Here is a 17749-nt window from a genome sequence, read left to right as displayed (position 1 = left end):
TGCACCAACTCCTGTAGCCAAGCTGTTGCCAAACGTATTGTTCTGCTTTCCTTGGGAAATGTCAGCAAGGCTGCCCAGGCTTAAACCCAGAGAGGTCACTTTAGTGCTGCTAATGCAGCAAAAAACAAGCAGAGGGCAGCAGTTACAAGTTGCCAGCCTCTGCAGGCGCTGTGATTCTCCAGGGGTTTGATTTCACCCCTGGGGGCACACTCTATTTTCTCTTGAGACAAATGAATGTCAACAAATCCCTTCCCCTCAGTACGATTTTCTATCTTTGTGTACATGTTGGTAAAAAGAGAAAGAGGGAAGTGTGGGGAGAGTCAGAGGTAAAGAAAATGGAGAAAGGGGGGAATAAATTAAAAAGAGAAATGAAGACGGCAAAAAGATGAACAGTGGGTCCCATGCTGCAGACTGAGTTAAAGGTGATTACAAAATTCACCAGTTTGCTTTGAGATTTATTTTATTTTATATTTTTGAAGAGTTTTTGTTTTAAAAGTATAGACCATATTTGTGTATATTTGGTTAAATTTTAAGTGGATTGTGTCGCTTCATACCATAGTTATTTCAATTACAACTCAATTTTATCCAAAGGGACGGTATCAGCACATGAGTATAGAGGCCAGAGAAGGCCAAGCCACACTTTGGCAACCCAAGTAATGTTCGTATTACATTGCTGGCAATAACACAGTCAGTTTTTATTAGGATACGTCACAATCATTTTCATACAGCTGGGTGGCAGTTGTGGGTCATCCATATCTTCAAAGGAAATATGTCTATAAATTCAAAACAATCTAGACATCAATAAAACATTAGCTGCTTATTTCCAGTTTTACCAGTGTCTATAATTTAGATGTAGAAAGGGAGTGTTAGCATATGTTATTGAGTTTGTTTCAGTTACAGAATTAGGCTAACAAAGCTTGTGAAAATGTGGTGACAAGAGCTTTACTATTTCAACATTTGGACTTAAGCTCTATAAATGTGCATACAGACACAAGAGTTAGAGCATCTTTAAGCTTTCTCAGTTTATTCCCATCCCTCAAAATCTCCCTTCTGTAAAAGTAACACCACCACCATAATAAAGCAGAATGCAGCTCTCACTTTTAACAGGGGCATGCGTTTATAAAGTATGGAAGGTCAATAAAACCTATTCCCTATTCTGGAGCCTTGCTGCCTTCAACTATGTATACAGAATGCATACAGACACACACAGTGTGTGTGATATATTCATTCATAATGGCAAGATGCATTAAAGCAAGGAGAGGAAACAGTGTCCCTCCAGAAGTTGTTGGACTACAAAAGACACAGGTTCCCCATCCTTGCACCAAAGGTACTAAACACATTACCAGGTTCACGAGCAAAATTTTCTTCTGAACTTTCCATAATTATAGAGTTTGGATTTTTGACCTTGTTTCCCCAGTTACCTACATGTGCCCTATAGACAGAAGTAGAGAAAGCTAACACCTGGAGGCGGTTGGAGGATGGATGGCGGCTAACAGATTGAGGTTGAATCCTGACAAGACAGAAGTACTGTTTTGGGGGGACAGGAGGCGGGCAGGTGTGGAGGATTCCCTGGTCTTGAATGGGGTAACTGTGCCCCTAAAGGACCAGGTGCGCAGCCTGGGAGTCATTTTGGACTCACAGCTGTCCATGGAGGCACAGGTCAAATCTGTGTCCAGGGCAGCTGTTTACCAGCTCCATCTGGTATGTAGGCTGAGACCCTGTCTGTCTGCGGACTGCCTCGCCAGAGTGGTGCATGCTCTGGTTATCTCCCACTTGGACTACTGCAATGCGCTCTACGTGGGGCTAACTTTGAAGGTGACCCGGAAACTACAACTAATCCAGAATGCGGCAGCTAGACCATATAACACCGGTCTTGAAAGACTTACATTGGCTCCCAGTACGTTTCCGAGCACAATTCAAAGTGTTGGTGCTGACCTTTAAAGCCCTAAACGGCCTCGGTCCAGTATATCTGAAGGAGCGTCTCCACCCCCATCGTTCTACCTGGACACTGAGGTCCAGCGCCGAGGGCCTTCTGGCGGTTCCCTCACTGCGAGAAGCCAAGTTACAGGGAACCAGGCAGAGGGCCTTCTCGGTAGTGGCGCCCTCTCTGTGGAATGCCCTCCCACCAGATGTCAAAGAGAACAACAACTACCAGACTTTTAGAAGACATCTGAAGGCAGCCCTGTTTAGGGAAGCTTTTAATGTTTGATGTATTACAGTATTTTAATATTTTTTTGGAAGCCACCCAGAGTGGCTGGGGAAGCCCAGCCAGATGGGTGGGGTATTAATTAATTAATTAATTAATTAATTAATTAATTTATTATTATTATTATTATTATTATTATTATTATTATTATTATTATATCAGTATTAGGCTCAAGGGTTGTTTCTGAGAATGATGGCTCTGTAGTTATCAAGGAATGCAGAGCAAATTTGGGTTCTTGGAGGCTTAAGCTATAGCCAGAGATACTGATGTGGGGTAGGACTAAGAAGAAGGCACTTTAGCTCTGTGAAACCTGGCACACACAAATACTGATGTTTGACAAGGTTAGTCAAGTTAGTTTTCAGACCCCAATATAACTGCCACACCTGAGCAGAGTAATTTTCATCTGATCCTACTAATAAATAGACTTGCACCAAGCTAACTTTGTGACCAGTTTCTTTAATTGTACTTTTTAGACATTATGCCTTTTTTACCAAGGACTTCTCCAGCAGAAGTGAGGTTTCAGGGAAACTGTTTGGGGAGAAATTAAAATGTATAAAGGATATAGAAATGTAGAGAAGTTTTTACTAGAAGTGGGTTGAAGACTTGTATCTGGCACAGAATTTATATACTTCCTGGTCTCCCTCTCTCTCGTGTGTGTGTGTGCGCGCGTGCGCGCACGTGTTGTCTTTACAAAGCTGAACGCAGCTTCAAATCTGCTTAGGCTTTCCTACTTGCTTATTGGAGTTGGAGCCCCCCATTAAATGCCCATTCACTTCCCATATAGAACCCAATCACTCTCACGGCTGTGTATTTATTGAATATACAAAACATCTAATTGCCATGTGTGGGGCCTACTTGTGGTTGGCCTTCAGCCGTGTGATAATTACATCTCTTCAGCTGTGCATGTTTTTGCCCAGGCAACTATAGAAAGGAGGGACAAAGCAATATTTGTGAATAACAGATGCAGCATTTAAACTGAGCTCTCTTACATTAATTTAACTTGTGGGTTTTGTTTAATGAAAGTAATTGCAGTTTTGACGAACAGATTTTTTTTTTATTCCACATTGTTATCGCACGACAGGATTAATAAGATTTCGACTTGTTTAAGGGCTTATGTAGTTAGTGGAGATGAGAAACGTTGTGTAGGTAGTATGGTGTGTTTTGCATTATTATTAGAAGATTCAAAATATAACTTTCTTTAAAACAGGAAGCAACAGCTATCATTATACAGAAATAAAATTAACATACTCATTATTAAATGCAGAGGTGTCTGGGAGAAGAGATGAAATATTAACATCCTATCATAAATGTAATTTTTCAAACCACAGGTCTATTATAGAAATTAAGATGGAAATGACCTGTTGCCCCAGGATGTGAACATACTTGTGAAATCACTAAATTTCTGAAAGTCCTTAACTGATAAAAAAAAAAGCAAAGTATTTGTTTTATTCATTAAACCAGAATATCCTCTGCCTAATTAAATAAATTCTCAGTACCTCCCCCCTAATTTAAGAAATAAGTCAAGCCTTTGCCAAGGAAATACTGCATCCATTAACATAAGAGAAGAGGGTGCAAGGGCCGATTCACAAAACGAGAAATGTAGTAGGAAGGGGGAACTGGCAATCATCATCTCCCTTACTCTTTCAATAGCAGAGAGTCCCACTGGATCAAAACCCATTGCACTGTATTTAATCCACCATGATTAAGAACACTCTTGTCTCTAATATATGCAAGCTTTTGTGTCTTTCCTGATTTAACCCAGTGGCTTTCAAACTATGACCTGGAAAACCTAGGACATACTCAATGAGAAGATTAGCCATGGCAGGCAGCTCGCTCATTACTGGTGTTCCCCTTGCAAAATGCAACTACAGCCACGTGTTTTGGAACTTGTGGGACAAATCATGGAGGTTAGGTTGATCTACTACTCCAAACAGATACATAGAACTTCCAGATTCAGAAGGTGAATACTGTTGATTACCACTTATCTGGAGGTTGCAACAAGAGGCAGCAATCGCACTCATATCCTGCTTGAAGACATCCCAGAAGCATCTGCTTTGCCACTGTGGAAAACAGGATGCTGGACTAGCCTGACTTTTGCTCAGAGCCCAAAAGGGCTGATTCTATTCCTCCGCCACTCCTTCAGACATTTTAGGGGCCTCTATTGATTATAGACCCTTTCATGACTTTTAAGCCTTTTAGCTCTTTGCAACTGATTGGCATGCCATTTAATTTTAACACAGTTATTCTCCTTCCCTACAATGTCATCTTTAACATCCAGGATTAAGTTTCAAATGTCATCTATTACATACTGAGAATCCCAAAGGAAGTCAATAAACTGTATTTCATAAATCCAAACCATATTGTCTGACTCTGGAAATTTCAATAATATCTCCTAAGTTAACACATTCATTTTGTGCTAAATGTAGACGGTGGGTGGTCTATTCCTCATAAGAAACTATTTTCAGCAGTTTAATATATTGTTCAAAGTCTGAAACAAATCTGGTTAATTATTTTTACAGAGAACACATGAACATATCTCTCTTTCTCTCCAAAAAATTTCACTTCTAGGTTCACCAAACTAAGGAAGATGCTAAGATCCCTGCTCCCACTCTTCTGTCACGAGTATTTAAAAAATGAATAAAAAGATATCCAGCAGAGGTTATGTCAGCTGCAATTATCATATACAATTATAATACACATCTGAGAACTATTTTTGCATTGGTTGGTTCCTCTATTATTTATAATCCAGAATTACAAATGCTATCTTTCTCCCTTTTAGAACTGTGTTGCATAGCATCTTGAGTTGTGTTTTATTTTCTAATCATTAACTATAATTTTGAAACCCCATGGGGTGAAAGGAGTGAAAACAAAGAGGCTGACACAATCAGTCGGAGTTCTTATTTAGGAGGTTGCTATTTTGAAAGATGCATGGTAGTTAAATGCAGTTATTTAAACTGCAATTATCAAAGAAGATTAAATAAATGAGATGCATCTATTGTATTTTTTTTATGTACTCACTTAAAAGATTTTAGAACCACCCTTCATCAATTAGATACTAGGGCACTATACAAGATAAAGCCAAAATTGGTCATATCCCCAAATTACAAATCAAAACAACTTTATGGGGTTGTAAATACAATAGGATAGAGTGCACAACTAAAAGTTCTCACTTGGAATTGAAAATATAACAAGGTCAGAATACTTCTTGGAGAGGGTGTTGCATAGTTGGGGCTCCAAAATGGAGACAACTCACTCCTTAAAGCTACTTAACCTCACTAGCAGATCTTAAAACATGGGTAGGCTGGTATTGTAAGGGAGCTATGCTCTGGTTAGAATGTCAACCTGTGCAGGCATTGCTAAATTCACAACCACATAATCGCCTCAGATCACTTTTTATATGCTCAGTTCACACCAGCTCTTTCTAAGTAGCCATGCACCTGCGCATATGGTCATGTAGATGAATTCAGCAATCTGAACCTGGCTCAAAGTCCTGCTCACCATAATTCCCAGTGGGTGTATTTTAAATAGATAGGCCTTCTTCTTTTCTTCCAAAGAGAGAAACAGAATTTTTTTAAGTCTCTTTGGCTTTTTGTGCTTAACTGGTTACTAATTTTTATTATTTTAATGTATTGATGCTTCAATACCACCCTGGGATTATAGTTGATGAAGGACAGTTTAGCAATTGAATGGATTAATAATGACAATAATAAAGGACTTTAGGCTGGGGCTATATTTTCAGGAAGCAGTTTTATAATTACTGTATTTTTTGCTCTTGTTGTTCTGGCTTCTGAGATTCAGATTTTTTTTTCTCTTGTTTTCCTCCTCCAAAAACTAGGTGCGTCTTATGGTCTGGTGCGTCTTATGGAGCGAAAAATATGGCACTTTTAATACATTATATATAATTGTGAGTTGCATTGACCAGGTGGGACAGTGGTGTTTTATATATAAATTCCACATTCATAAAATTAGATTCCTATAGAGGCTTTAGATAAGACCTATGCACTGTGGCCTTTAAACAGATATGGACCTTTAAGCAGAAACAGTCCCTTAAGCGGTCCTGTCTTTTCCCTGAGGAGTTTGCTGCTGTATGAGTTTTACCATCACTAGCCTAGTTCACATGACTGTGGCCAGAGGGGAACTCACAGCTTCTCTGCTCCTCCATGGGTTCCCCCCTCCCAAGCTCTGTTAGGCTAAGACAAGATTTGGCTTAGTATGTTATCCAAATCAATCTCTCCTCTCCATGAACCACGAGGCCAAGGTTGTGAGGCTCATAGGTATTGTGTTGAGGAGGTATTTTTATACATGTTGCTTACATCAAGTCATCAGGAGGGTACAGAGGCGCTAGGTTGCCCCCAAGATTGCCCCCCCCAGCACGCATCACATCACATGCATTGTGCATGTGTGACTGTATGTGCAAACAGAAGAGGCCAAGCACTCTGGAGGAGCCAGCCACTGGACCTGCAATAGGCAGGGCCACCTCAAGATTGAGCTGACCCAGCTCTCTTAAAACAAATATTAAGGGGGTTGATGTGCCTTCAGCCCCCTAGAGTTGGCATGCCTAGGAGGGTATATTGTGTTACATGCCGATTGGTTACAAAGTGTTAACATATATGTTGCCATAGAATCAAGGTACACTATTCAGCTTTTCTACTTGTTCTTTATCTTCACTATTGTTACGGGGGGGGGGGGGTGTTCTCCTTGCTGTTCCTCAACAGTACATTCCAAAGGGGGGGGGGGAGGTAGGGATTACAAAAAGTGAGCAAGCAATAGGTGATTCTCTAGCCTCAGGGTCATGGCCTCTGGCCTGTAGTGGCTGCTGGTCTAAAATGGTACTTGCCTGGTTCTGATCCTCTTCAATATCATGAGGCCGTTGTCAAAGGCTTACTAAATCAAGATAAACTACTTCCAAAGCATTCCCCTGATCTACCAAGCATGAAACTGTATAAAAAAAAGAAGAAATGAGATTTGACTTGCTTTTGAGTATCCCATGCTGGGTCTTGGTAATCACAGCATCCTTTTCTAAGTAATTGCAGACCAACTGTTTAATTAGCTATTCTAGTGCTTTTCATGGTCAAGCTGACCAGTCAGTAGTTACCTGGCTCTTCCTTCCTCCCCCCAAACCTTTTTGAAGATGGGGACAACATTTGCAAGAGATGGCTTTCAACTGCTAATCAGATATATACTGCTTTCAACAGTGGAGGGTAGAACATAACCACCTGGGTTGGTAGACAATGAATCCTCACTTTTAAGCTATTGTAAAATGGGTATCTGAAATGGTTTTAGACTGTACTGTATTTGGACTTGGATTGAATACTAAATAATCCAAACAGATGCTTCAAAATCCATGTTCAGCTAAGAATACAAGATAAAAAATTAACACAATCAACAAATATATTACAAGAATTACGGTAATATAAGTAATAAAAAATTGCAAAAACAAAAGGGGACGACAACCCTGAACCAATAAATTAACTAAAATGTCGGAAAGCCCTAAATGGCTCAAGTTGCATTAAGAGCTGAACACCTCTAAGCCATTTACAGTTATGAGGCTGTTACTCCTCACTGTGCTTTCATAGCTGATGCAGCATAAATAAAAGAAAAACAAGCAGCCTTGCAAAGCAAGAGGTGGCAAAGCCACGCTGAGATAAAAATGAAAGAGCAATTTCTAAAAGATTTATGAGCTTTAGATTTTGAAAGTTGCTCTCGTGCACACACTGGATATAAAAATAAAACCACATGACAGAAATAGAACCAATATGGAAGACTAAAATCCGTAACAATGTATTTTATGTAGGGATGGGTTAGCCTACCTGTACCCCTTCTTAACCAACTGGATAAAATTATTTGCACAGTGAGATCTGTTGAAGGGCTGCAACTGAATTTCAAGCCTTGCAACTTCACTGTTAGAGAGGTTGTCTGATTATGCTCCTCAGATTTATTTGAAGGAGTGAAGATAACCTGCCCCCACTATTCTCAATTTATGATTTTCTGAGTTACTCCACAATTAGATGTCTTCTGTGTGCCACACCAGAATCTTAAAGAGCCACTTGATTATCCTCCAACCAAAATCCCCTAACGAGCCATCCATAAGCCTATGGTATGTCAATCTGTCAAAATGCAATTCCTAACATGTCAGGATAATTAATGATCCATGACAACTTTCCTAAGAATACAGAGCTTCTCCGATTTCTTTCCCCCACTCCTAGTTTATGATAATCTCGTCTGCCGTAAAATAGGCTCTACTCTCCATTCAGATCTAACACTTTTTAAAGCATCTCAGCAATATAATAAAAGGCTCCGCCAAGCAGCTGATTGCACTAGTCACGTATGTGGGGAAGCTACAAAATCATCATCCCCTTTCTACACATCTTTTCCATATTCAACATGCTTAGTCAATATGGTACCCTCGAGATGCCATTGAACTATGTCCCATCATCCCTGACAATCAGCTATACAGTCTAACAACATCTGGAGGCCACCACATTGGCTACTTCTGTTCTATGTTACCATCCCAGGATCTTGGGATGAAAAAAGTGAGTCATCCAAAAAACTCTGCTTTTCCAATCTTGCATGGTTTGGAATCCAACATTTTTCTGCTCTCTCACTTTTGCTTGGCAGCACAGCCAGATTATTACAACATGCTGTTGTGTTGCTATTTAAGTTTTATTTAGATGAATTTCATCCTTTGAGAAATTATCTCAGCCTTCTGGTGGCTAGTAAGAGAAGCATGCCATTAGCAAGCATGGAGATGAAATTAATATTATTATTTCTTTATACTCCACCTTTCCCTGATGGGATTCAAGGTGACTTGCATGTACAAATGAGAACTGCTAAAAACGTAGGAAAAAACTATTATTAAAAAAAAAACCAATTAAACACTGATGAAAGTAAAACTACATACATATATAAAAACTATTAAGACTATACAGTCTGTTCCCAAAAGCCTGTTGGAACAAATGGCTTCACCTACTGGTGGAAGGGCAAGGAGGTGAGTTTGCCTTCCTTTACTTCCATGTCTTTGGCTAATTAAACAAACTATTGGCTTTAAAACGGTGTGTGTAATTGTTTTGTTTGTTACTGTTATGTATTTTTGTGTTTTTTGTATTGTAAATAGCCCGGTGATCCTAGAAATTTAATTTAATCATCATCATCAACAACTAACTAATATTGGCTCTGCAGAGTGATTTCAGATAGGGGTTTCTCCAAGCCCTATCCTGTATTGTCCAGATCAGTTTCCAATTTATGTTCCAAATTAAATTTAACTTTTCTAACTCTTGAAGCATCTGATACCACTTGCTCAGCATATCCTTTATTTGGCTCTTGAAATATTTCATACTAGTTAAAATAGCTCTTGGTCCTTTCACTTTATCAATTTATAATTTCCAAGGGGCAGGGGAAGAGAGAGAATGTTATTACATCATAGATTTAAAGGTAAAGGTAAAGGTACCCCTGCCCGTACGGGCCAGTCTTGACAGACTCTAGGGTTGTGCGCCCATCTCACTCAAGAGGCCGGGGGCCAGCGCTGTCCGGAGATACTTCCGGGTCACGTGGCCAGCGTGACATCGCTGCTCTGGCGAGCCAGAGCCGCACACAGAAACGCCGTTTACCTTCCCGCTAGTAAGCGGTCCCTATTTATCTACTTGCACCCGGGAGTGCTTTCAAACTGCTAGGTTGGCAGGCGCTGGGACCGAACAACGGGAGTGCACCCCGCCGCGGGGATTCGAACCGCCGACTTTCGATCGGCAAGCCCTAGGCGCTGAGGCTTTTACCCACAGCGCCACCCGCGTCCCTCCCATCATAGATTTAAGACTGAACTAATCCAAGTAGTACCATAAAGAAAGATTTTCCAAATGATGCATCAAGGAAAACTGCTCACTATAATTTTTTTTAAAAAAAACAATACATATGGTGATAATCCAGGGCAACGTTGAACCTTTAATTTGCACCATGTATTTAGTATAGTCTTATCTATCTCTCCAATGATAAGATCCAATTTTGGAAACCAAAGTTAATTAACTAAAGGGCATTTTTAATTCATCTTTTGCTGGGCTTGTGACTATATACAATAAAACCCAGTAGACTCTCATTATCAATTTAGATGCATAATAATATAAATTAATTTTTGATAATGTTATACCCCCAAGTAATTCAGATTTAAATAATGTCTTTCCAGCATCTATTGGAGGTTTACCATTCTACATAGATGTTAAGAATAACTTTCTGCCATAATTGCAAAATAGCTAAATTGTGCCTCACTGGTAGATTCTGAAAGGGGGGAGAATATTTTAGGTAATAGATTCATTTTTATCAAAGCTATTTTACCTGACTAAGATAAAAGGATACCTTTATCTTGTCTAGTGACCTAAATCTTTCATTGTTTCTTTTAATAATTTCTGATCAATGTCCTAAGCTCCCAGATTAAATTTTCTTTGAAGTGAAATTCCTGGATATTTAATTGGTTTATTTATAACAAGGAGAGAATATTTTGTAACAATGCTATGCACAGCTGGTTTTCTATAGATTAATACCAAACCACTCAAATTAGGTTACGGTTGCTATTATAGTACAAAATACTGTAATTATTATATGATATAATATTTGAAGGAAATGGGAAATGATTCTTCTGGATTTGTTCTTGTATATCATTTGCACAGAGAACCTGTTCACGCATCTCACTAACTATGGCTTAGTATAAACTCATGAGCGTGAGGGCTCCAAGAGAGACAATTTGCTCATCCCTGGTCTTTCTCCTGCTGAGACAGAGATATGTGGCTTGTAACTATGCTGTTTACTGGGTGCTCTGAGCAAATCCAGAGGCAAAGTAAGCCTCTGCCCCACACCTCTAGATCCAAGCTGCAGGGAGCAGCAGAAGCTTGTTTCTGCATTGCACAGAATCATCCACCACTTCCCCAGATACAATCTTGGACCTGGAGAGAAGGATACGGGATTGTTTGTGACCTCCCCCGGCATTTTAGAGGTGCAGCCTGAGCTGCCTGAGACAGGACCCTGCTCCTTGTGGAAAGAGAATGATCCTGGCAGACACACATTTGTGGTTGGTCACAAAGGCCAGTCAGAATTTGAAGACCCTTGAAAAGGATGTCTGGACAAAGATCCCAAGGCAGAAGGCAGGCATTCTATATGACAATGACTTTTGACATGGACATACTAAACATAGAGGACACAGGAACCACTAAACCTGTATTTCAGAACAGGATTACTTTTATTTTCCACACAATAAAAGTGACCATTGAGTATAGCAGGCTATATAAGGTCTTTATATACCCTTTGGACCCCTGACCATTAGGTCCAGTCGTGACCGACTCTGGGGTTGCGGAGCTCATCTCACTTTATTGGCCGAGGGAGCCGGCGTACAGCTTCTGGGTCATGTGGCCAGCATGACTAAGCCGCTTCTGGTGAACCAGAGCAGCGCACGGAAACGCCGTTTACCTTTCCGCCAGAGCAGTACCTATTTATCTACTTGCACTTTGACGTGCTTTCGAACTGCTAGTTTGGCAGGAGCAGGGACCAAGCAACGGGAGCTCACCCCGTCGCGGGGATTCGAACCGCCAACCTTCTGGTCGGCAAGTCCTAGGCTCTGTGGTTTAACCCACAGCGCCACCCGCGTTCCTAGCAGGCTATATATCTTGTTATTATTACAACAATATTTATTATGACAGCATTATTATTATAACAGCAGCAGCTGCCCATTCAGTGACCCTGAAACACAGTTAAAAAAACTGATGTCAGAACTGCACGTCCAAGGACTTGTGGAATTTCCCGAATAGCGCTGTAATGTTCAAATTGACCCTGCTCAAGCTGAAGGTCCTGAATACCACCAGCAGCCATTCACTTAGTATCCTGTTTTGTTTCTAAATACCTGACACGGAGATGTGGATGATAGATGAACTGCAATGCCCTTCACTCTGAATACCTTGATCTTTACAGTGACAAATGCCACGTTTAGCAGCTTGGGGATGACATCGGCAATTGGTTTTACTGAGCACAGGAAGAAGAATATACAAAAAAATAAAAGCTCCCCGGTTTTTATGAAAAACTAATGGGTTGCCTGTTCCTGCCCTCCCACCCTATATGCAGCCCTATTCATCTTTGCCTAAAACCTGAAAACATAACACTTCCCCCAATGGCAGTACCAGTAATGTTGCCACTGAGAAGTGTTTCTTGGCTGACCTGAGAGTCTGCTCTGAGATTATAATGTCCATTCAGACTGAAATATATTATTTTTCCTCACCACAATGTCTTGACCTGATTTATGCAGCCTTTATAGCGCCATTATGTGCAAAACATAAGCTCCATTGACAGCAAAAACATTGCAAAGATGGCAGAGATAGCAGCTGCAATTCACCACAGGAGTCAAGGCCAAGCCGTCGAAAAAGGCTTGAACTTGTGTTCCACAACAATGTAATACATTTTCTATCCATGACTGAAATGAAGATAGCATACCTATGCTCCTATGCACTGGAATCTCATGTCTTTTGTCTTTTTTTCTGATCCTCTCTCAACCCCCTCCTTCTTGGGCTTTGGAGTTTGTTTCCCCTGATTCCTCCAAACAAGGAGGGATGATCTAGTTAGCACAGCCCTTCCTTACGAGCTTTGCTTCTTTTGTTTAAAGAAAGGTGCAAGGTTTTTCCCGTTAACATCATGATTTTAATTTAATTTGGCTCTTAACAGAAGTTGGCTTGAAACATCACTTGTTACTTAGCTACTTCCAAAATCAGAGTCACGTGAGGAAACGGAGGGAGTTTGCTATTGCCCCTGTCTGCCTAGCCCAATTCCCTTGCCCTCAATGATCCTTTCTGCAGTGAAGGGAGCTGTACCTTTGCTATAGAGGGGTAACTTTGCTCCTCTGCAAATTCTCACAGATTCCCAACTAGGGCTGGTGAAGATTCCTTTGCCCTATTTTTTATGCCCCCAGCCTCTTTCCGTGGCAGCCAAGCACAACACAGCACTCACTATCTGAAAGGTCCCCCTTACCCTCTGGAGAGACTTTGTGGCAGGCACAGGGACTACAGAGGGACAAAGGGGAAGAGAAAATTCTGTAAGTTGCCTTCTCTGGATACAACTCAATGAATTCACACTTTCATCAGTTTTGCTTTTGTTTTTTAATTTGGGAGGTGGCAGACTATTGATGAGGAAATGCAACACTTTAGCTAAGCTTTACTTTTTTCTTTACAGCCAAGCAACATTAAAGCACAACACATCATGGTTTATTATCTTTGGGAGCAGGGGCTGTCATTCAGCAGCATCAGCAGCAACTACCACTTGTACCTGGAATACATAGCTAAATGAATACCAGATCATTCACAAGAGGGACAGTCTTATAGCAGCATTTAGTCTTACCTCCCAAGTCCCCAGGGAAGGCTGCTGTAAGAAAATTATTACTTTGTCACAGCACCACATGCCATTGTACCTAGTCAGCCATTAACTAAAAAAAAATAAAAATACTCAGGAATGAATGATTTCTATACCACATTCATCATTCTTGGGGGCAGGGAGAGAGAGAACTCCCCTATTTATCAAGTATGAAAAGCAGTTGATAAGATATATTTGATATACAGTGACATTTGCTTTTAATCAATTTAAAGTGAAATTGCTGATGGATAGGTGGACTTGTCAAAACATAATACCCCTTCAATATATAATCCAAGATTACATTTATAAAATGCATGTTTGGTCCTTTCTCACCAAAGAGAGCAGAAAATGTGAAGGCAATTACTCTCCCAAGATAAAGGTAATCTCTTTCTCTTCCCCACCCCACCTCCTGAAGTCCTACTTACATCTTCGAGGAATTGCCAGGATTTTCTTTTACACCACAAAGCTTTAAATCCTGGCACAGAATCATAATTGCTTTATAGGTCATTTAATTTTCCAAGTACATTCAATCAAAGACCCTAAATACTAAAACTCTCCCTTAGTAAAGTGAGCATTATGATTCTAAGTGTTCTCTTTACAGATGAAGATCAGAAAATGGCCATATCATCTGCATGGCACTCATTTTATCTCCATCGCTCGGAACTCATAGTTATCTTTTTCCCCATTCCCCCCTTTCCTTTTTCTTTTTGCATGCAATGCAATACAAGACACACTTGTGTTCAGCAGCAGATCAAAAACCATGCTATACTTCATGCCGCTGGCTTTATTTAACACCACCGTCACTATAAATTTTACTCCTTTCAAGTCTGAGTGGGGGGGAAATGTACGCACAGAAGTGTGTCTTTGTGGTTTTGGATGCTGCCAGTGTGGTAAATGATGGTCTAAGCAGCCAGGGATAAATGCTGCATGAAGTACATTTCTAATATTAAACCAAGGTAAAAGGCAAGAAGAAACTTTTATGACACCCTGATGGAAATAATTCACATCCTTGCAATTCAGCTCCACATTAGGACAGAAAATAATTTATGTTATAAATTAGGAAGCAGGTTCTGTCATCCTCACCTTGGCCAGTGCAGTTAAACTTACAGGCAGGTTTTCTTATGGCTTAGAGTCAGCAAGATTTTCTTCTGAAAAGATCGTGCTTTATTTCAAACAGACACCCTCGCCCCTCCATAGGTGGCTACACATAAGATAAAAGTGGAAGCGAAAATATAGGAGGCTATGATTCAATTAAAAACCTACACAATACATTACCTTCCGCCTCGGGCACTGAAAGGTACTACATGGATCCCCAAAGGGCCGCCGTCATTGGAGACTTCAACGAGCTTTACCATATCACTGTGAGACAATGATGAATGAGGGAACATGAACATGTACCGTAAATGAACCAAAAAAAAGACCACACACACATAAACACAAACACAAACACACACACACACAAAGATATTTGAGAATTGGTAGTGATGATAGGAGCACTGAATGTTACATACCTCAGTATTAATCTGATGGCATGAAAGGAGATCAATCATCAAAAATAATCCAGTTAATAAATCAAATGAAATGTGAACTAATGTTTTGGGTAAGCTTAATCCATTATATGAATTGTATTATGTTCAACAATGACAGGTGGGGGTTCAGATTGGCTTTTGCATGGATTGAGAGCGAAGCCATTGTACTGTATGAAAACAGACAGTTCAAATGCAATTCCCCCTCCCCATAAAAATACAATCTATTATTTCTAATAAGTGTATTGTATGAAAGCAAATAGTTCAAATGCAATTCCCCCTCCCCATAAAATACAATCTATTTTTTTAATAGTTTGAAAATGCCACATGCATGAATATATTTTTAAATATATATATTCCAAAAACAGGCTAAGTGGTCAGGTGGATATATTCAATGGCACTGATATTCCATTTTGGATAAGCACTAACAATGACAGTAAAAGCATTCAGATAGAGTGAAAAACATGGTTTATGCTACCCATAGTTAAAAACTCATGACATGGTTTAAACTTCTACACACAGAACACACAAACCATAGTTTAAAGTGGCTTTCATTTCCTGTCTGCTCAGCACTCAGCTTCCTGAGCTCACTCCTCTCCCCATGGTACAGCCAGCCCCTTGAGCTAGAACAATGGCTCTAACTATGGTTTGTCAATTCTCAGTGAATTTAGAAGTTACAGCAAACTGGAATCAGCATAAATTGTAGCTTGCAGATTCAACTGTAAACTTCAGTTTCTGTTTTGATGGTCTCAAACCAATTATTATTTATGGACATATTTTGTTTTGTGAGACACACCATCTAGTATCTTTGTAATTCACATATGACTTTCATCAAATATGCCCTTTGGAACTACCTGCCAGTAGAGATCCAGCACACGTCATTCCTACCTTCATTTAGATGTTCCCCAAACCCTGTGTTATTTAGACTGGCCTTTGCAATGATAAATTATTTTTTACTAACAAGTATTCATTTATGTTTTTACTAATGTTTTTACTGACATTCTTAATGTCCTTAATGTAAATTTTGTAGGCTAGACACGACATTCATGTATTTTTTTAGAGTGAAGTCTACAAATATTTCCATAATCAAAATATAACATAGGGATGCGTGGTGGTGGTGGTTTTTAAAATGCTTTCACTTTCCTTCCCAATTTTTCAGATTAATTTCAATATTTCCTTTTGAAACATTCATTTTCAATATATGCTTGTATGCCTCATTTGTCCTACATGTGCAATGTTGAAATGTCATTTTAAGTTGTGGAACTCCCCACAGAGGTGTGTCTGGTACCTTCATTATACAACTTTTGGCAAATGCTGAAGATACAGCTCTTTACCCTGGCTTTTGACACTTGAGATGTATATCTTTAGGATCCACCTTGTTTCTGTAATTGTGTTATTTAAAGCTCTTTTCAATATTGTGTTTTAATTTTTGTAACCCACCCTTGGGCTCTGGAGTGAAGGGTGGGTAATAAATTGTAATAGCAGCAACAGCAGCAGCAGCTGTGGCTATATGGAATCTTATTGGCTACACTAGTTTTCTGAAATATGGTGAAATCCTGATGTCATGTTTCAACAACTCATTGATTATATGCTATCATATTAGTCATTTAGACCCATGAGACCTGAGTTTCAAAAGCTATTGTCAGCCATGAAGGCAGCTTATTCAGAAAGGGGTGTCAAATTAGCAACGGATTCCCCACCCAACAAAACAGGGTCTACTGACTAAATGAGAACAGCTCTCTGGTTATACCATTCATGTAGGAATTGTATTTAAACCGGATACTGGGGGAAAGGCAAACATGTTAATTACTATGATTTTCTATGAAATTGTCTTTATAATTCATATTTTATTTGTAACAGAGTTGTTCTAAGAGAGTAGCAATACTATATTCCATTAAATAGAACAATTAACAAATGTAAAAAAAAATCTATACCCAATATCACATTCTGGATGATCTAAGAGTCCAAGAGTGTTTAATGCATGTTTCACTTGAATAACAGCCCCATCACTTCCAAAGCAGCTTATGAGATGTCAGAGTAAGAGGAAATTTAGGGGGTGAGGGTCAGCTGTTCTAAAGACACACATTTTACTGGGATAAGACAGGAAGCTGCCTTATGCAGAGTCCACCATGGATCCATCAATACAGTCTACAGGAACTGATAGAAGCTCTACACGGTTTCAGACAGGAGTCTTTCCCACCCTGAACTAGGGAATGAACATGGGAGTTTTCTGCATTTTATAGTGCAACTTCATGAGTACCTGGCAATATAAGTGGAAGCAACACAGCAGGGAAAAATTCAAGAGAACAGCCAAATTGATTTTTCATTACTTGTTGAGTGATTGCGCGCGCTCGCTCTCTCTCTCTCTCTCTCTCTCTCTCTCTTTTTCTGCGTAACTTGAATAAGCCAATATTCTCTTGCCATGGTAAAAATGGGCACATCCAAAGATAATGATGTATATCTTTTAACAGATTCTTCCCACATAAAAATTGGTCATCTGAATAAAGACTCCAGATCTACCTTACACATAACTCTTAGTGAAGGCAACAATACAACTTTTTTCACAAAATGGCTTTTCTTTTTGGCCAATGCTCCCTGATTAAAAAAAAAAAATTCAATGTGTTTAGTGATGCTCTAAATCTACCCA

At 39.7% G+C, this 17749-nt stretch overlaps 1 protein-coding gene across 6 annotated transcripts in view; it reads right to left on the bottom strand.

Moving 5' to 3' along the window:
* The window catches only part of PARD3 (par-3 family cell polarity regulator), a 547141-nt gene that overhangs the window by 241080 nt on the left and 288312 nt on the right, over positions 1-17749 (bottom strand). For all 6 annotated transcript variants that reach the window (XM_077936774.1, XM_028749990.2, XM_028749991.2 and 3 more), the window contains one exon: positions 14852-14935. In XM_077936774.1, coding sequence (XP_077792900.1) covers positions 14852-14935 — 84 coding nt within the window. The remainder of the gene's footprint in view (positions 1-14851; positions 14936-17749) is intronic.

This window comes from Podarcis muralis, chromosome 12, assembly GCF_964188315.1.
Source record: "Podarcis muralis chromosome 12, rPodMur119.hap1.1, whole genome shotgun sequence".
In the NCBI taxonomy this organism is placed as follows: Eukaryota; Metazoa; Chordata; class Lepidosauria; order Squamata; family Lacertidae; genus Podarcis; species Podarcis muralis.
The sequence above is the reverse complement of the archived record's forward strand: the minus strand, read 5'-3'. Positions and strand labels throughout refer to the sequence as shown.